Source organism: Corythoichthys intestinalis, chromosome 22 (genome assembly GCF_030265065.1).
Source record: "Corythoichthys intestinalis isolate RoL2023-P3 chromosome 22, ASM3026506v1, whole genome shotgun sequence".
Classification (NCBI taxonomy): Eukaryota; Metazoa; Chordata; class Actinopteri; order Syngnathiformes; family Syngnathidae; genus Corythoichthys; species Corythoichthys intestinalis.
The window spans coordinates 3,649,206-3,671,008 of record NC_080416.1 but is presented as its reverse complement, the minus strand read 5'-3'; the positions used below and the strand labels follow the sequence as shown (position 1 = coordinate 3,671,008).

The following is a 21,803-nucleotide window of genomic DNA, read 5'->3' as shown; positions in this document are numbered from 1 at the left end:
TATATATGTTCAATTTTAAAAAAGTCACTTCAATCCAAAAAAAATGTGTTTGAATGCAAAAATAGATTTGAAACAAAAAAATGCATTTGAAAGCTTTCTTGAGTTGACGTGCTTTTCTTGCAATTTTGGCATTTCGGCGAGTCAAGTTCTCATTCAAAAAAATCTTCAACCCTTTCAGGTGGCGGCGCTGTTTAAGCCTAAATTATGTTATTTTGGTTGCCTTCTTTTCTTAAGGCTTTACATGCATAATAAAGAAACAGGTACTGTACTTCGCCCACCACTGTCAGGCTATGAGTAGATGAGGGTATAAATAAATGAATGGAGGAGCAGGACTGGGAATAACACAAAGGGTAAAAAAGAAATCTAAATTTGATGCAAGAGAAGGGAAAAAAAAGCTGCTGAGAATACTCTGGCAGTTTTTGACACAGCGAACCTCCTGCTGTGTTTGAGAAGACAGATTTCTTGCAGCCTTGATAGCGATTCGCCAACAGTTTTCTGTTCCCCGCAGTCATTGCTGCGCGGCGCATACACACAAACACGCAGACACTCAGTCTTACATCCACAATCACGCCATCAGCACCCTGAGAGAGCCTGTAAGCGAGCAAAGACGCCATCTGTCCTCCTAATGGAGCCGAAATAGAACCTTGTAAGATCGGATTTACTTCTCCGGGTGCGAGAAGGTGTTTTATAACTGTTATTTTGTGAGATCAGCTTTGAACGCAGCCTCATAAAGAATGCATGTTTTGTTTTTATCAACGTGGGCAAACCCTGACACTATAGAGTGTGTACAAAGTTTATAGGAGCGGATGGGTTTTCTTGTTTTTCTAATGTATTCTGCGTAGATTTAGTCTAAAAATATATGTCTCGACCACAGCATCAGCATTGTTCTTTGACTTTGGAGGTTTTTGCCCTTCAGCAAATGAATGCGGTGTAATAAAACAATTATGATGTTTGCTGCAGTGTCAGCAGAGAAGGTTATGTAAATTGAAAAAAAAAAAACTACTAAAGCATATGGCTTGTGATTCCGTTTACTGTGTAGTAGCTCCTCTAATCTAAATTTAGTAGTAGTAGTATTTAGAGGGGTGCAAAATTTCCGATTCTTAGATTATTCGCGATTCGGCCGTGGAAGATTCAAGAACGATTCATAAACATCCAAATTACGATTATTGAAATATGCCAAGTAAAGCGGAAGTACAACACACTCACCGCGCCGCGGGGTCTTCAGGACAATGAGGAACGGAGCGAGAGTAGCTAAACATCATGCTTCTTATTACCCGGCCCCTCGGGTAATGCCAATGCGCAACTCACGGCTCTAGCTCAACTCATGCCAAGAGATAAAAAAACACAACAACATACCTGACTGCTGCCGAAAAGCTGCTACAAAGTACATCCACGTAATGTTACTGTAGATATCATTTATATAGGACTAGATGCTTTATAGATTCGGTAGCGTTAGCAGCACATCTACAAAAACTAGATGGTAATGGTAATGGTGTTATACTTGTATAGCGCTTTTCTACCTTTCAAGGATGCGGGCGTTAGTAAACGGCCGCCATCTTAAAGCAGTACACTTCCCTGCAAGGCTGTTGTAACGAACCTTCCAAGCAAACCTAATTAACTTTTTATCTAAAATACTCCTAAATCGGTAAAATATTGACTTGAATCTATCTTTAAAATAGTTTTAAAACTTTCACATGTCGAAAGTAGACAAAAGGGAAATTATGGAATAACGGGAGCAATTTTAACAACTTTAACGGTTGATTCACAACATTAAATTAATTGAATGTAGTTTAAAGCTGCTGATACAGTATGGGGACTGGAGTTTTTTATTTACTGTTATTTTTGTATATTTTTTTACTGCTATATGTTAACTTGATACTGAAATAGTAGTTTGGTTTAGCCTGAGAGTATTTTTGAACAATTTTGGAACTAATGTACAAAACATTTTTTTTTTAAAAGGAGGGGGGTGCATCAATAATCGTTTTATAATCGAATCGGAGCCTCTGAATCGTAATCGTAATCGAATCGTTAGGTGCCCAAAGATTCCCAGCTCTAGTAGTATTAGTAGTACTACATGTCTGCGGACAGTTATACAATACCTGGTTTGTTGATTGGAGTTTATTTATTAGTAGGGCTGCAGCTATCGATTATTTTAGTAGTCGATTAATCGATGAACTAGTTAGTTCGAATTATCGAGTAATCGGATAATGAACATAAAAAATTAAATTAACTGAACTGAGCCTCAAACGGTATAAAAAAAATAAAAATAAATGAGGATCGAAAGAACAATTGACTAACTTACGTAGCAAAAGCTAGCTTAAATGCTATAAAATGCTAACTTTTTTTTTTACAGTGCTCTTAACTGTTAGGTTTTGTGTTGGTTTTCTCCTAGTGTGACTTGTCTCTGTGATTGCCCATTGATTTCACCTGATGTGCCTTCTCCTAGTGTATCCTCCTGTGCTCACCTGTTCCTTGTTGTCTCGTTACCCCTTGTCTGCGTGTGTGTACATAAGCTCCCATTTTCTTTTCACTCCTTGTTGCGTCATTGTCAAAGTCTGTCTACGTCCATGTCCACATTCTGGTCAGCATTCTAGCGTTTCTCCAAGCCCTCGTGTTCGCCTCAGTAAGTTTTTAATACCCACCCTTTAGTCAGTTTAGATTGCTGTGTTTTTTGGGATCTCCACATTATTTGTTGATACTTTGTTTTTTTTGCTTGCCTTAATTAAATCATTTTGCACCGTCTACGTGCCTCGCCTCCTTTTTCCAGCAATTGGGTCCACACACCACCTGCCTGCCCGCGTTTTCCCTGACAGAAACAAATGGTTCAAACAACATATTTCCGCAAAAAACGGCTAAATATACCTATTATCTAAAATAAAAATTCATTTACAAAAATAGCTTAGCTTATGTTGGTCTTAACAGGGAGCAGCTGGATTCAGCCATGTGCTGAAAAACATTCCTGCAAAACATCCTGATAAACTTTTGAATTCATTCCTCCATTAATGATTGCAAGTTGTCCAGGCCTTGAGGGAGCAAAACAGCCCCAAATCATGATGCTTCCTCCACCATGCTTTATGTTGAGGTGTTGATGTTGGTGAGCTGTTCCATTGTTTTCCGAAATTTCCAGGTTCGCTGTGAATCAGTGACAGGCACACTTTTGCTCAATAGACGATGTTTATTGATTAGAAAATGCTGAATAAATGAGATTTATTTATTACAATCCCACAAAAGCAAGCGAACAGATACCAAAAACAATCAAATGGTAACGTGATGCTAGATTTGAGTTTGGTAATCTCAGAATCCCCGCGTTACGTTACAGCACAACTAGTTGTCCCTTAGAAATGAAAATCGCTTACCGTGACAAACGAGTGGGAAGCCAACAACACTCCAGTAAAGTGTCAAAAGGACAAAAGCCAGGCGATCCGTACGTGACCCGCTGGTGGACCTCACGGGTCGCCCGGAAATGTCCGGTTTTGTAAGGACGCACCCCTGGGAGGCGGAGAGGCCAACTTCCGCCCAATCACAAACATTTAAGCTACTTTTGGTTCAGCCCCCTTGAAAAAGGGCTTTTCACATGGGACAAATGAGCTGTGCTGCAACAGATGCCAACAAATGGTAAATATTATGGGTGCAAAACATCTCTATGGGACCCAGGCGTGTAACTATGGGACCCAGACGTGTAGTAAAACAATACTATGGTGCAAAACAAGTTATCTTGTGAGATTCTCAAGCGCGTCTCCTAACTATGGGAACACGGTGAAAAACAATAGAAGTTGTTACAATCTATGTCACAGAAGCAATCATACATCACAAAAGCATAATGTAATATTTTCCCACATCATCCATTTTTCCTCCACACACGTTGTTGTGTTACTCCCAAACAATTCAACTTTGGTTTCATCAGTCCACAAAATATTTTGCCCAAACTTCTGTGGAGTGTCCAAGTGGCCTTTTGCGAACATTAAACGAGCATTAGACAGCAGTGGCTTCTTCCGTGGAGTCCTCCCATGAACATCATTCTTGGCCATAGTTTTACATATAGTTGATGTGGGCACAGAGATATTGGGCTGTCGCAGTGATTTCTGTAAGTCTTTAGCAGACACTCTAGGGTTCTTTTTTACCTCTCTGAGTATTCTGCGCTGAACTCTCTCCATTTGTAGACAACTTCTCTGACTGTCATGACTGATGAACATCCAGACTTTCAGAGATGGTTTTGTATCCTTTCTCGGCTTCATACAAATCAACAATCCTTGATCTTCAGACAGTTCTTTTGACTGAGCCATGATGCACATCAGACAATGCTTCTTATCAAGACAATTCTTACCAGGTGTGTGTTTTATAGTGGGCAGGGCAGCTTTAAACCACTCATCAATGATTGGGCACACACCTTACTTAAATCGTTTGGTAAGAATTGGTTTCAACTGCTCTGTAAGTCTGCTTAGGCAGAGGGTTCACTTACTTAATTTCCCCCCTTCTTTTATTGTTTGCATGCTATCCTCATTAAAATATGAAAACCTATTCATGTTTGGGTGGTTTTCGTTAAAGCAGATACTGTATTTTCATCTGTGTGATTTTGACCGAGATAAGCTCACATTTGATGAGGATTTTTATGCAGAAATGTGAGAAATTCCAAAAGGTTCGGATACTTGTTAATACCACTGTATAGAAAAATCCCCAGTTGGAATTACTGTAAAGGAGACTTTTCCAATCAATGTTTGGAGTGGAAGCTAGTCCAAATATAACATCCATTTGAAGATAAGAAGAAGCTGAGCTATCAGGACGTACCGGTGTGTGTTAGCGCGGTAGAGGTCAGGGAGCTATCGCCCGGTGCATGTTTCCCATCAAGCATTAATGAAGTCTTGCTGTCTAACAGGGGACATGGAAGTGTTAACTTCACCTGACATTTCCATGACCCCAGACTAGAGCAAAAAAGTCATTTCCCTCCGTGCAAAACGGGATGTCTTTGTTGTGCGAATGTTAAATAGGGAAAGTGTGGAAGGTTACAGAATTCAAGTCTAATAGCGTGATGGCGAATGGATTGAATTTTACAAACCTAATTGGAAATATTGCATCACTTCAGGTTGCCTTTTTGGCTCTTTGACATTCAAACAGGCGATATTAAGTTGACATTTCACTTCTGCAGGTAGCGTTGTTTTTTTATTAATACACAATATATATATATTTTTTGTCCTCAGATCGTTGTTCTGTGGAACTGTGACAAGCCCCTCCCCGCCAAGCACCGCTGGCCTGCCACCTCTGTACCCGTCGTTGTCATCGAAGGGGAGAATAAGGTAAACCTTTCTTTTTCTATTCAATTTCTGTCCCACAGCCATAGGCAGAGTTTGAGTTTTGGCGCAATGGGGGCACAACATGTTGATGACCCCGAAATGCAGTGTCAGCAATAAAATTAACTTACAAGAATATTAGTGATAGTAAGTTGAAAATGAGCGTTATTTTTAGGGCTGTCAAACGATTGAAATTTTTAATTGAGTTAATCACAGCTTAAAAATGAATTAATCGTAATTAATCGCAATTCAAACCATCTCTAAAATATGCCATATTTTTCTGTAAACTATTGCTGGAATGGAAAGATAAGACACAAGATGGATATATACATTCAGCATACTGTACATAAGTACTGTATTTGTTTATTATAACAATAAATTAACAAGATGGCATTAACATTATTAACATTCTGTTAAAGCAATCCATGGATAGAAAGACTTCTTAAAAGATAAATGTTAGTACAAGTTGTACAAATTTGATATTAAAACCCCTCTTAATGTTTTCGTTTTAATAAAGTTTGTAAAATTTTCAATCAAAAAGTAAACTAGTAGCTCGCCATTGTTGATGTCAATAATAATTATGGTGCTGAAACCCATAAAATCATTCGCACCCAAGTGCCAGCAGAGGGCGACAAAACACCAAAACATACAAGTAACAAATGGACATGACACTGAGCTGTCATTTTAATCTGTTTGAGTGGGGCATGTGCGTTAAATGCGTCAAATATTTTAATGTGATTAATTTTAAAAATTAATTACCGCCCGTTAACGCTATAATTTTGACAGCCCTAGTTATTTTGTTTGCTATCATTCTTGAGGGGAATTCTAAATCAGGCTGCTGGCAGGACAGCTATACTTTTCGCCAAGATCATCATCCATTGAATATGGTACGCCCGCCGGTGTCGTGCCAATGTAGTTACCGCATTCGAAAATTGTATCCCCTGGGCGGAGCCATATGGAGGTAGATTTGTGTCTTCATTATTCGATCAAAAAAAAAAAAGTTTCAATCAAAAAAAAAGTTGCTTCAATCAAAATATATATGTTAAATTTAAAAAAAGTCACTTCAATCAAAAAAAAATGTTTGAATGCAAAAATAAATTTGAAACTAAAAAAAAAAAAATGCATTTAAAAGCTATTTTTATTTGAATTTTTTTTTTTTGATTGAACCAACTTTTTAGATTGAAGTAATGTATGAATTTAGACATTTGTGTCTTTATTGTTCATTCAAAAAATAAGTTGCTTCATACAAAAAAATATATTTTTTCTTCAATTAAAATAAGAAAAATTTCAATCATAGAAAAAAATGTTTTGAACGCGAAAAAATGTTTGAGACTCAAAAGTTTGCATTTGGACACTTCATTTTTCATTAAAAAAGTTTTCTTTGATTTTAGCAATCCCTTTTGTGTTTGGGCCATATTATAGGTAGGACATTTGTGTCTAAATCATTCAGTCCCCCAAAAAGTTGCTTCAATCAAAGAAAATATATATATTTTCAATCAAAGAAAAAAATCGTTTAAAATGAAATTGCCCTCCCCTATTTTTGGGGGGAGTCGGGGGGAATAATATGCAAAGCAAATGACCGTCTAAGTTGCTAGTCACATGATCTGTTCGAAAAATAATTTTTACCCATTATAAAAATATTGTTTTATGTTCATTTCATTTTAATCATAAAAAAAGTTTTTGAATGCAAAAAAAAATTGAGACTCAAAATTTTGCATTTGAACACTTAAGTTTTAATTTTTTAAAAAAATTCTTTGATTTTAGCAATCCTTTTTGTGTTTGGGCCATATTATGGGTAGGGCATTTGTTACTAAATCATTCAATCCCCCAAAAAGTTGCTTCAGTCATAAAAAAAATATTTTCAATCAAAGAAAAAAATCATTTATAAAAAATGAAATTGCCCTCCCCATTTTTTTTTTTTTTTTTTTTTTTTGAAAATGATATGCAAAGCAAAAAACCCATTATAAAGATATCTTAAAATATATTTTTGTTCATTTCACTTTTCAGCTACCGTTTGGGGGGGGGGGGGGCTGGCCCCCCTTAAACTGTCCCCCTGGCCCCCCTTAAACTCCGCTTATGCCCACAACATGCATATTTTCTCTCTGTTGATAGACTGTATCATTGTGCATTTTACCGGCAATAGTGTGTCTGGTAGTTAATGAGTTTCAATCTGTGCCGCGCGAAAGGAGAGTTTGGGTGGTTTTAATTAAAGCACAGTAATCGGCAAAATAGACTGCAACTAAATAATATTGCAAACATAATGTCGGGAAGGATAAGAGGGCCTAATGACGAGCAAGTGCGTGTACAGTAGATTTAGTTTTTTATATTTCCTTAGCAAAAAATCAAATCACTCACAAACAAGGTCACAATCTCTACCCTAGAAGCATTTTTTTATGACCTCCATCAGCATATACAGTGAGGAAAATAAGTATTCGAACACCCTGCGGTTTTGCAAGTTCTCACACTTACACTGCTGGCCAAAAGTATTGGCACCCCTGCAATTCTGTCAGATAATGCTCAATTTCTCCCAGAAAATGACTGCAATTACAAATGCTTTGGTAGTGATATCTTCATTTATTTTGCTTGCAATGAATGATTTACATTCTTTGCAATGGGGAAAAAAAATTAAATCATTATCATTTTACACAACAATCCAAAAACGGGCCGGACGAAAGTATTGGCACCCTTTGAAAAATCATGTGAGGATTCATTAATTTGTGTAATTAACAGCACTTCTTACTTAACTGTGGCACATAACAGGTGCAAGAACGAAATCACACTTGCAGCCAGTTAAAATGGATTAAATTTGACTCAACCTGTGACCTTGTGTGTACCACATTGAGCATGGAGAAAAGAGAGAAGACCAAAGAACTGTCTGAGGACTTGAGAAGCAAAATTGTGAGAAAAAGTTTGCATTTAGTTTTATTGATTTGGGTGGATACACTGCCTTCTTGTGGCAACAGTGAATATGACATAACTCATTCAACATGGCGGGATCCGGCTGCTCCCTGTTAAGACCAACATAAGGCAAGATTTTGTTTGAGCTAATGTTTTTTTTTAATGCATTTGTAATTTAGTTTATACAGTGCTGGCCAAAAGTATTGGCACTTCTGTCAGATAATGCTCAATTTCTCCCAGAAAATGATTGCAATTACAAATGCTTTGCTATGTTCATTTATTTTGCTTGCAATGAAAAAACACAAAAGAGAAAAAAATTAAATCATTATCATTTGGGCCGGACGAAATTATTGGCACCCTTTGAAAAATCATGTGATGATTCCTTAGCCCTATATTGCCAAATGTATCACATTTGATACACCTAAAATTTCATGATTTTGAGACTAATTCAGAATTTTGACATTTCTTTTTGAAAAACAAATGATGGATGCAAGTCAACACATGCATCTGCAGGTTCCATGAGAAAAACAAACAGGATTTAGCAAGGGTTATAGATATCTGAGCGCTTTTTACACATATTAATTTTGACTTTTCTTTTTACAAATGGGAAAAAAAGGTTTCATTAGGACCTTATTTTTCAAATTTTGGGATTCTCTGATAATTGCTTCATATTGCTGGCATTAAAGGGTTATTTTGTGTAATTAACAGCACTTCTTACATACCTGTGGCACATAACAGGTGGTGGCAATAACTAAGTCACACTTGCAGCCAGTTAAAATGGATTAAACTTGACTCAACCTCTGTGCTGTGTCCTTGTGTGTACCACATTGAGCATGGAGAAAAGAGAGATGACCAAAGACCTGTCTGAGGACTTGAGAAGAAAAATTGTGAGGAAGCATGGACAATCTCAAGGGATCTCCATCTCCAAAGACCTGACTGTTCCTGTGTCTACCGTGCGCAGTGTCATCGATAAGTGTAAAGCCCATGGCACTGTGGCTTAGCCAATTCCAAATTCCAAAAGGTTCAGAAAGTTTTTCATACCGTATGTCAGTACATGAATATATATGATTTATTGATGCGCAGTGCAATAATTCACTCTTATGTATGAGAAAGGTGGTTGTCAAATCGACATCAGTCATCTAGCGGTTTACCAACTTTATGGTTTACATGCCCTCCGGCTGTTCGCGGCTTCAACTCAATACAACAAGTCAACAGACAGAATTGTATATTGGATGTGTGTGGTACGGTGAACCTGTGTTTTGCTGCGGTCGCGGCTGCTCTTGTTTGCGTGCGGTACAAAGTTTTGTTCCACTCGCTGGGAAAAAAAAATATTCATTTCTACTTGGATAGCTTAAGGGAGCCAGCACAGTGGGCTAAAGGTCAGCACGTCTGCTTCGGCAGACCTGACGTATGGAGTCTGAATTTCAGTTCAAGGCTTCACCGTGGTCTCCCTGTGCAGTTGTGTTTTTTGTTTTCCTTGGTAATCAGAATTTCTTCCATGTTTGGTTTGAATACATGTAGGGCTTCAGCTAAGTAATCGAGTAATCGGATTAGGAACATTTAATGCTTTGCAGAATACATTTTGGGAGATATGAAACCCTTTTTCATTTGCTAAGATTATACTTTCAAAAGAGCATTAAATGCGAATACAAAATAAAATTCCTGAGTGTTTCTTCAAAGGATGCAGAATTGCACTCTCGTTTCACAAGAGCAATAAATGCTTTTAAAACTCAATGTTAAAAACAATTGGATCTTAGCATCAAACGATATAAAAGAAAAAAAATAACTAAATGAGCTAACTTGCATAGCATAGCAAACGTCTGCTAGCTTAAATGCTATAAAATGCTAACTTTTTTTTTTTTTTTTTACAAAACTATTCAAATATTTTGAAACACATATTCCTACAAAAAATGCCAAATAACGAATGCATACACAAACATATTAGCTAAAACAAAAACTTACCTTATTTATGTTGGTCTTAACAGGGAAATGCAAACACTTTCAAAACAAACCATTACAACTAAAGAGATCGGGTCCGATCACGTCATTTTCAAAGTATCGGAATCAGCAAAAAAATATCGGACATGCCTTTTTTTAATTTTTTTTTTTTTTTCTAATTGTATTTAACGTTACAGATAAAATGTCTTACACTCATCCAGAGTCTTTAGTTATGGCTTAAAGTAGGGCTATTAAATTTAGCGCGTTAACGGCGGTAATTAATTTTTTTTTTAATTAATCACTTTTAACGCAATTAACGCATGCACTGCACGACCCACTCACGCATTGTCGCGTTCAATCTATAAAGGCGCCGTTTTACCCTTATATAGAGCTAAAAGGCAGCGTAAAATGAGTAGAGTGAATTAGGGAATTATTTTAGTTGACGATTAATCAATTAACTAGTTAGTTCGAATCATCGAGTAATCGGATACGAAACATGAAAAATTAAAATACCTTAGCTGAGCCTCAAACAGTATTAAAAAAAAAAAAATCTATGTTCAACAAAAGAACAATTGGCTAACTTACATAGCAAAAGTCAGTTAGCTTAAATGCTACAAAATACTAACTTTTTTTTTTTTAACGATCTTAACAAATGGATCAGACACATATTCCCACAAAAAACGGCTAAATATATCTAAAACTAATTTACGAATGCATTAAAAAAAATGAGCTCAAACAAAAACTTAGCTTATGTTGGTCTTAACAGGATGCAGTTGTATTCAGCCATGTGACATGAGGCAAATCAGAAGGCAGTGTATCCACCTTAATCAATAAAACGAAATGTAAACACTTTCAAAATAAACCATTGCAACGCCACTTTAATTTAACGAATATTCAAAGCAACAAAATTTAAGTGGAATATTTTTTTCTTACCTGATACTTAATTTTCGTCTCGTTCTCACTTCGTCAGACGACAACTGTTGACAAAAAATTGCCCGAAAGTTTAAGATGAGGCTCGCCACGCTAAATGCTCATGCGAATGCAATGCTATGCTAACGCTCGTCTCGTCAGACAAAAACTGGCATTCGTTATGTTTTAGTCTCCCTAAGCACGTTTTTAGCTCGTTATCGTCTCGTCATTGTCATGAAAAAAGTGTTTGTTGACAAATTTTTTTTGTTATTGCTGATGAAAACAACACTAATGTTATCTTTCATTGTTTCCTTCACAGACAGCCAGCGTGTAGAAAATTGATTCATTTTGAATTTCATAAGCTCATTATTTTTTGCTTTGGAACATGATGTAACAGTATTAAAGCGGTTGGAAAAAAGTTTTTGAAAATGAAAATGTGATTACAGTCCAATATTGAAATGTCAGGAGAAAATGAGTTACCAACCTCTAGTGTAATCCCTGCTTAATTTAAAGAACACTCCCTTCCTGTCGATTCTCTACCGAAAACAATTCAACACCATCTTTTGCATATTTTTACATCTTGCTATTGGAGCATTTTTTTTCAAAGAGCACAATTGACTTGAAATGATATCTGAGGGGCCGTTTACACGGTGACTCTCCGAGAATACGAAAAATGTCAAATTTGCATTTATATGCGATTCGAACAATGCCGCAATTCCGCATGAAAACAATGTAGTATTCATGCCAGGCCCGTGGGGGCAGTGCAGATTCAAAAGCCGACAGCAAATGATGCACTTTGACCCCATCAAGCTCTTCAGCCCGGAAAAAAATATGCCCGCCCACTCGAAGCAATGGTATTTTTCTTTTGTTCAAAAAGGCACAAAAATGGAAACATTCAACATATAAAACAGTAAATTAAAGCCGACATTCCGCCATATTTGCTGTTTTTAATGTTCAGTAGCACCGCTGCGCACGCCCAATGTGACGTATACGAGTGCTGACATTATCGGCGTGGTCTCGCGCCGCGGGAGCTTTTGATATGCATGCGGTGCAAGCCCATAGGCGGAGTTTGACTTTTGGGGCACGGGGAGGCACAACATGTTGATGAAACCGAAACGCAGTGTCAGCAATAAAATTAAATCATAAGAATATTTATAATAATGAGTTGGAAATGAGCGTTTTTTTTTTTTTTTTCTTTCCCATCATTCTTGAGGGTAATTCTAAATCAGGCCCAGCTATACTTTTCACCAAGATCATCATCCATTGAATATGATATTTCCGCCGGTGTCATGCCAATGTAGTTACCTCAGCCAAAAATTGTATCCCCTGGGCGGAGCCATATGGAGGTAGATTTGTGTCTTTATTATTCGATCAAAAAAAAAAGTTGCTTCAATGAAGATATATATTTTCAATTAAAAAAAAGTCAATCAAAAAAGTCAATCAAAAGAAAATGTTTGAATGCAAAAATAAATTTGAAATTCAAAAAAATGCATTTGAAAGCTATTTTAATTCGAATTTATTTTTGATTGAAGTCAATTTTTTTGATTGAAGCAACTTTTTTGATTGAAGGAATATTGTTTTCTGTTTGGGTCACATTTTGGCTAGGACTTTTGTGTCATTATTAATCAATCAAAAAATAAGTTGCTTCATACAAAAACAAAAAACAAAACAAAAATTCCAAAAGAAAAACCACTTCAATCAAAAAAAGCATTTAATCATAGAAAAAAAGTTTTTGAATACGAAAAAATATTTGAGACTCAAAAATTTGCATTTGAACACTGAAGTTTTCTTTAAAAAAAATAAATTCTTTGATTTTAGCTATCCTTTTTGTGTTTGGGCCATATTATGGGTAGGGCATTTGTGTCTAAATCATTCAGTCCCCAAAAAAGTTGCTTCAATCATAAAAAAAATATTTTCAATCAAAGAAAAAAAAATCATTTATGAAAAATAAAATTGCCCTCCCCATTTTTTTAAATGATATGCAAAGCAAAAAAGAAAAATAATTTAGACCCATTATAAAAATATCATAAAATATTTTTTTTTTGTTCATTTCGTTCATTTTTGTTGTTTGTTTTCTTGCTTTACAACTTTTATATATAGAAGAATGAATGAATGGATGAATGAAATTTATTGTCATTGTCATCATCATCGGTATCATTGACAACAAGAAAGTCAATTACATGCATTGACACTTTTCAGCCACCGGGGGGGGCTGGCCTCTCTGGCCCACCCTTAAACTCCGCTTATGAGCAAGCCCCCCTCAATCCCCCGCAATCGAATTCTTCCACTTTGGAGGCAGGATTCAGAATTTTTCGTCTTCGCCGTCCATCTTAGCTGACACCATTTGCATTGCGTCTTTGTGTCGCATAGTCGCATACTAAACTGCCCCTCAATCAATTTTTTTTGTGTGTTTGGGCATAGGTTGCCATTTGCACACAAACTACTAATTAGTGAAGCTTAATGGAGTATGTCTTAATGTGAATCTACAGCTGTAAGTGTCCAAAAAAAACGACCCCAAAAAATCTGTTTAGTCTCTTTAGTGCCACATTTTCTCCAAATGACTGTGCACAGCTGTTACAAAAAGCTGTCTGGCCTTTGGCTTTATATTTATGACCGTAACGATTGTTTCCTCACCGTAGGAACAAACAGTCTTGAGGTTTGCCTCATCAGATTGAGAAAAGTGAAACAAATACAATATGTGATGTAATGGTAAATGGTGTTACACTTATATAGCGCTTTTCCACCTTTCAAGGCGCTCAAAGCGCTTTACACTACATCGCCATCTACCTACCGGTGTCACAAATTAATTAATGAATTAACTTTCACACTGCAAATTTATAACGTCTTAATCTGACATTTTTTGTCAAATCCAGTCAAATAATTTTCTCCCATCTTGTTTTGAGTATTAAAGGCCGGTTAACAGATCAATGCGTCAGATTCTTCCGCTCACTTTATGTAACTATTACTACAGTATTTGTTTTTATTAAGGTCATACATCCAAACGTTGGTCATTTTTCACCTAAATCAAGAAAAAAATGCTTTCAAATAATGTTTTGAACAATATTCTTGCATTAAGAACATTTCTGACAAGTTTTTCTTTTAAGATTAAATATTAGGGTTGTTGCGATCATGTTTTTTTGCTCCCGATCCGATCCCGATCGTTTTAGTTTGAGTATCTGCCGATCCCGATATTTCCCAATCCGAATGTTTTTTTTTTTGCTCCCGATTCAATTCCAATCATTCCCGATCATATACATTTTGGCAATGCATTAAGAAAAAAATGAATAAAACTCGGACGAATATATACATTCAATATACAGTACATAAGTACTGTATTTGTTTATTATGACGATAAATCCTCAAGATGGCATTTACATTATTAACATTCTTTCTGTGAGAGGGATCCACGGATAGAAAGACTTGTAATTCTTAAAGGATAAATGTGACTTTGTATATTGTGACTAAATATTACCATCTAGTGTATTTGTTGAGCTTTCAGTAAATGATACTGTAGCCATTTAACTTTTGCCCAAATGCATGATGGGAAGTGCACCCATGACTGTGCGTCGTGGTACCAATTGATATATCTTCTCTGCGTTGGGAAATAACATAGGGTGTTAAGAAAAAGATCATCAACTACCTTTCTTCCCCTCATTGCTTCCCACGATTATGCTAATCGTTGGGAGAGGGATTATAAGGCTTTAGCCATTTAAAAAAGGCTCCAAAGGCTGCCAAAATTCACTCTACTCATTTTACGCTGCCTTTTAGCTCTATATATAGGTAAAACGGCGCCATTACAGATTGAACGCGACAATGCGTGAGTGGGTCGTGCAGCGCATGCGTTAATTGCGTTAAATATTGTAACGTGATAAATGTAAAAAATATTAATTCTCGCTGTTAACGCGATAAATTTGATAACCCTACCTTTAAGCTTAAACTAATGACTCTGGAAGAGTGTAACACATTATGTCTGTAACGTTAAATACAATTAGAAAACGATTTAATTAAAATATATATGTATACAGTACTGTGCAAAAGTTTTAGGCAGGACACCTGCCTAAAACTTTTGCACAGTACTGTATATTTTTATTATATTATGTATATACAGGATATACTGTATGTATATATTTTCCCCAAGTGGAAGCTTCCATGATCCCAATAAATTTAATGATTAAAAAATAATATATACAGTGCCTTGCAAAAGTATTCGGCTCCCTTGAACCTTGCAACCTTTCGCCACATTTCAGGCTTCAAACATAAAGATATAAAATTTTAATTTTTTGTCAAGAATCAACAACAAGTGGGACAAAATTTATTGGATAATTTAAACTTTTTTAACAAATAAAAAACTGGAAAGTGGGGCGTGCAATATTATTCGGCCCCCTTGCGTTAATACTTTGTAGCGCCACCTTTTGCTCCAATTACAGCTGCAAGTCGCTTGGGGTATGTTTCTATCAGTTTTGCACATCGAGAGACTGACATTCTTCCTTGCAAAACAGCTCGAGCTCAGTGAGGTTGGATGGAGAGTGTTTGTGAACAGCAGTCTTCAGCTCTTTCCACAGATTCTCGATTGGATTCAGTTCTGGACTTTGACTTGGCCATTCTAACACCTGGATACGTTTATTTTTTAACCATTCCATTGTAGATTTGGCTTTATGTTTTGGATCATTGTCCTGTTGGAAGATACATCTCCGTCCCAGTCTCAGGTCTTGTGCAGATACCAACAGGTTTTCTTCCAGAATGTTCCTGTATTTGGCTGCATCCATCTTCCCGTCAATTTTAACCATCTTCCCTGTCCCTGCTGAAGAAAAGCAGGCCCAAACCACGATGCTGCCACCACCTTGTTTGACAGTGGGGATGGTGTGTTCAGGGTGATGAGCTGTGTTGCTTTTACGCCAAACATATCGTTTTGCATTGTGGCCAAAAAGTTCAATTTTGGTTTCATCTGACCAGAGCACCTTCTTCCACATGTTTGGTGTGTCTCCCAGGTGGCAAACTTTAAACGAGACTTTTTATGGATATCTTTGAGAAATGGCTTTCTTCTTGCCACTCATCCATAAAGGCCAGATTTGTGCAGTGTACGACTGATTGTTGTCCTATGGACAGACTCTCCCACCTCAGCTGAAGATCTCTGCAGTTCATCCAGAGTGATCATGGGCCTCTTGGCTGCATCTCTGATCAGTTTTCTCCTTGTTTGAGAAGAAAGTTTGGAAGGACAGCCGGGTCTTGGTAGATTTGCAGTGGTCTGATGCTCCTTCCATTTCAATATGATGGCTTGCACAGTGCTCCTTGAGATGTTTAAAGCTTGGGAAATCTTTTTGTATCCAAATCCGGCTTTAAACTTCTCCACAACAGTATCTCGGACCTGCCTGGTGTGTTCCTTGGTTTTCATAATGCTCTCTGCACTTTAAACAGAACCCTGAGACTATCACAGAGCAGGTGCATTTATACGGAGACTTGATTACACACAGGTGGATTCTATTTATCATCATCGGTCATTTAGGACAACATTGGATCATTCAGAGATCCTCACTGAACTTCTGGAGTGAGTTTGCTGCACTGAAAGTAAAGGGGTCGAATAATATTGCACGCCCCACTTTTCAGTTTTTTATTTGTTAAAAAAGTTTAAATTATCCAATAAATGTTGTTCCACTTCACGATTGTGTCCCACTTGTTGTTGATTCTTGACAAAAAAATTAAATTTCATATCTTTATGTTTGAAGCCTGAAATGTGGCGAAAGGTTGCAAGATTCAAGGGGGCCGAATACTTTTGCAAGGCACTGTATTAAAAAAAGGCATGTCCGATATTTTTTTGCCGATTTCGATACTTTGAAAATGACGTGATCGGACCAGATCGATCGGGATGCCGATCAATCGGGACATCTCTATTAAATATACAAACTTTTTGCTTAAAATAAGTCAGTTAGTCTTATTTTCAGTTAGCTGTTTTTCTTATGTCAAGAAATATAAGTGAGTAAAATTGACTTTAAGCACTGTAGCAGATGCAAAATTAGTGGTGTGTTCCCCACCTCCACAATATTGACGTCATTTTACATTACTTCTATACTCTACATTCTACATTCAAAAATCCCTCGTCTTCAAAGTGGGCAGGTGAGGCGCCATGTTGTATTTCTGTCGGGCTGTGAATGCGCATGTGTGGTGGGGCTCAAGTCATGAGCCAATCAAACGTGCGTGTGAGGGGAAAAAATGGACTGGCACATTCAGCGAGTGAAAAGGGGTCCATGTATGTCTGAACATAATGAAAGTACTGTAATTCACTTTATAATGGTAGGATCAATTATATCCTCACAACATATAGGAAGACAATCTAAATGACCTATATAACTGAAGTCATAATGCAAATAAGGTTGCTTAAAAGTTGGTTGGGATAATTTCAGCATCCTAAAAAGTTGGTAGTGTTATGTCCCCACCGTCCCTATGCAAACCTACACCCTTGGTATCGCCATATCATTAGCTCATCGTTAGCCTTGTATCGCAAATCGTATCATATCGTGAGCTACCCAGAGGTTTCCACCCCAAGTTAACAACCGTCCTGGGTCTGTTCCCTCTACCGCCATCCAAAAGTCTGCTTAAAGACCTTGCGAGAATCCCAATTTGCGCCGAACTTACATCGGCGGTCCTTTCTCCCCTTTTTTCGCTGTCCTTTGGAGACGAGGCTAAGCGCTCGGAGGCAGATTCCAGCTGTAACAGCTCACATTCCAGGAGAGCACCGGGAAGCCCCGGGCTAATATGTCGCACTTCTAACGTTACAAACCACCTGGGGTTTGGAAACACTCGCCTCTCATCCTCTCCCTTTTCCTTTGTTATTCTGCTTCTCTGTTGGTCTCGCTGTCACACACGCCGTCCTGTTAGTCCTCTCAACTTTGTCTTAAGGAGAGGCGATCTCGGAGAGGGGTGATGGCTTTGTTTTGTTTCTCTTATCGCGCCCGCAGGAGATCTCGGCCATAATGATGACACAGCGAGGCCTCATTAGAAGCGAGTGGGAGGGAACACTTCTCATGTCTCCTCTTAATCTTCGCTGTCTCTTCGGCCCTCTGACAATGTGGGCCACGGGCAAAACGCTAGCATGAAATGATGCCGCCTTTGTGAAACATTAAGTAATAGACAACACCTTGTTGTGTGAAAATACAATGTAAATAAAACCCAGTATTTCCATGAAGTGGCATGGGGCAGACATTTTATCAGTTTCGGTGCAATTCTAGTCAATCAAATGTGAGTATCCCAAATTACCCGCCATTCTGCGTGATATCAGTAATACCCATTGTCCCATGCACCTGTGTTCGAGACAGAGGGTGTATACAGTGGTATGAAAAAGTATCTGAACCTTTTGGAATTTCTCACATTTCTGCATAAAATCACCATCAAATGTGATCTGATCTTTGTCAAAATCACACAGATGAAAAAACTGTCTGCTTTCAGTAAAACCACTCAAACATTACAGGTTTAATGAGGATAATATGCAAACAATGGCCGAAGGATGGGGGAAAATAAGTAAGCGAACCATCACATTTAATATTTTGTGCCCTCCCCTTTGGCAGCAAAAACTTCAACCAGACGCTTCCTGTAACTGCAGATCAGTCTGGCACATTGATCAGGACTAATCTTTGCCCATTCTTCTCTACAAAACTGCTGTAGTTCAGTTAGATTCCTGGGATATCTGGCATTAATCGCTGTCTTTAGGTCATGCCACAGCATCTCAATGGGGTTCATGTCTGGATTTGGACTTCACCACTCAAGAACTTGTATTTTGTTCTTCTGAAACCATTCTGAACTTGATTTACTTCAGTGTTTTGGATCATTGTCTTGTTGCAGCATCCCTCCTCTTTTTAGCTTCAACTGTCTGACAGACGGCCTCAGGTTTTCCTGCAAAACCTTTGAATTCATTCTTCCAATAATGTTTGCAAGTTGTCCAGGCCCTGAAGTAGCAAAACAGCCCCAAACCATGATGCTTCCTCCACCATGCTTCACGGTGGGGATGAGGTGTTGATGTTGGTGAGCTGTTCCGTTTTTCCTCCACACATGATGTTGTGTGTTACTCCCAAATAATTCAACTTTGGTTTTATTAGTCCACTAAATATTTTGCCAAAACTTCTGTGGAGTGTCCAAGTGCCTTTTTGCGACCATTAAATGAGCAACAATGTTTTTTTTAGACAGCAGTGGGTTCCTCCGTGGAGTCCCCCCATGAACACCATTCTTGGCGATAGTTTTACATATAGTTGATGTGTGAGATATTGGACTGTCCTAGTGATTTCTGTCAGTCTTTATCAGAGACTATATGGTTCTTTTTTACCTCTCTGAGTATTCTGCACTGAACTCTTGGCGTCATCTTTGGTGGACTCCTTGGGAGAGAAGCAGCAGTGCCAAACTCTCTCAATTTGTAGACAACTTCTGACTTTCGATTGATGAACATCCAGACTTTCAGAGATGGTTTTGTATCCTTTCCCAGCTTTATACAAATCAACAATTCTTGATCGCAGGTCTTCAGACAGCTCTTTTGACCGAGCCATGATGCACATCAGACAATTCTTCTCATCAAGACAAATCTTACCAGGTGTGTGTTTTATAGTGGGCAGGGCAGCTTTAAACCACTCATCAGTGATTGGGCACACACCTGACTTAAAATGTTTGATAAAATTTTGTTTCAAGTCTACTTAGGCAGAGGGTTCACTTAGTTATTTTTCAACCTTCTGTCATTGTTTGCATGCTATCATCATTGAAATATGAAAACCTGTAAAAGTTTGGGTGCTTTTAGTTAAAGCAGAAACTGTATTTTAATCTGTGTGATTTTGACAGAGATCAGATCACAATTGATGGTGATTTCATGCAGAAATGTGACGAATTCCAAAAGGTTCAGATACTTTTTCATACCACTTTACGATGCCAACTTGGTGATAATACACACTGAGAAGAAAACAGTACATTATTTTCAATTAATTATACCCACCTGGACAGTTGTCCAAGAGTTTAAGAGGATGCTCACCATTAGCATTTGCTATGCTATTAGCTATGCTAATGCTACGAGTTACATTTAGTGTGTGATGATCACCCAGCACAGATCTTTACAGGTTAAAGCAACATTGCATATTGTCTCTCGCCAAGAAAACAAATCTTACCGTGTGCGCAAACCTTGAGACTGGAGAGGACACTGCACTAATGACTGGGGGCGTGCAGCACGTCACATGAGTGACACAACCAGACACTGCTACGATGAAGGCTAACTACACATTAAATGTCACGCAATTTTAAAAATGTGACAGAAACAGTCTCCCAAAACATGTTTTTACCTTGTTATCATCTCATCATAGTCGTGAAAAAAAAAATGTTTGTTTACTAAAGTGTTTACAATTGTTTAAAAAAACAAGAATTTGAACCTGTAATTGATTAGATAAGACTTTGATAGGAATGTTGTCATTGATTTTTGTTTTTTCTCGCCAAATGCAAAGCAATACACCGCTTCTAAAACTAGCAACGACACATAAAGCCAACACATTTTTGCTCTTTTCTCCAAGTGTTGAGGTTCTCTGGTGCGAAGGTCTGACGAGAGCGAGGTCGCCTCACCGACGGCCAGCGGGCTCTCGCCGCCTGGTGTTAAAAAAGAAATAAGGTCAACTGACATTGAACTGCACGAGCTTTCAAAGCAGATGTTTTTTATAAAAAAATCTTTTTTTAAACAGACTGTAAGTATTTGCAATACTCCACAGGTCGTAAGTTAGAAATTGTGTTTATTTAAGTGTGTCCATTAGAGCTCTGCGTGTCTGAGCCGCCTCTTGTTTGTGTGGGAGGCTGACCACGCACACACATCGACACACAAACGCCAACAAACAAACACGCACACACTGCTGCTCTCCCATCTGGGTGCTTTTCATCGCTGTAGATCTAAATATCAAGATGTAAATCTTTTCGCCACCCACGAGCCTCATCACTTCCACTTCAGAAATGTAATACACTTAATTTTATGAATATAAAACATGTTTGTTTGTGTTTTTAAATAGCTAATTGGACAGGTTAAATAGCATGGAGCTTCAACCACATTAATCAGACATGCAGTGATCTTTTCGAACTGTTTTCAAGTAACCAAACATGTTTACTTGCCTATTGCAGCTACATTATACAAATGCGTTTATATGTACTACACCCATGTAGATGACATTGCTAAGTGAAAGCTATAAACAGTATTATTAAAAATGACAATTAAGAATGTCCATTCAGTAACCAACAACAATGAAGAGTAATAATTTCTGTGGATGCTGATGAGTTGAAAATGCTAGAGAGAAGAGTGACATAATAACAAGGCAAATGTAAAATGTGAGAATTTGACAAATAAGAAAGTCCCATTCCCATTTGGGAATCTTCTCTCTCACTGAAAACTAATTGGAAGTATGGTTTATGATTGTGACTTTCCCAAGACAGACAAAATAACTTTGCTGGACTTACATAGGAAAGACTTGGGGGGCTGGGGAGGACAAAAATGCAATAAAATGAAGACATTTGGGGCAGAATAAACAACATGTGTGAATGATTAGGAATGCTCGCAAGGACCGAGAAAGAGAAAAGCACTGTTGTTGATTAATTATTAGAATTAGCCATTTTTGCATTGGATTGAATTGTATTGTATTGAGCGGATGTACCTAATGTAGCGACTCTATAGGTTGGATTTTTTTTTTCATTTTTCATTTGTATGTATACATACTTACATAAATATATGCATGTACACACACACACACACACACATATATGTTTTTTAATATTTTA

At 37.6% G+C, this 21,803-nt stretch overlaps 1 protein-coding gene across 1 annotated transcript in view; it reads left to right on the top strand.

Annotated features, from left to right (window-relative positions):
• Nucleotides 1–21,803, top strand: part of ext1b (exostosin glycosyltransferase 1b) — a 267,318-nt gene that overhangs the window by 221,126 nt on the left and 24,389 nt on the right. Inside the window, exon 7 of the mRNA XM_057827651.1 lies at nucleotides 5,196–5,291. Within this exon, the coding sequence (XP_057683634.1) occupies nucleotides 5,196–5,291 (96 nt within the window). The remainder of the gene's footprint in view (nucleotides 1–5,195; nucleotides 5,292–21,803) is intronic.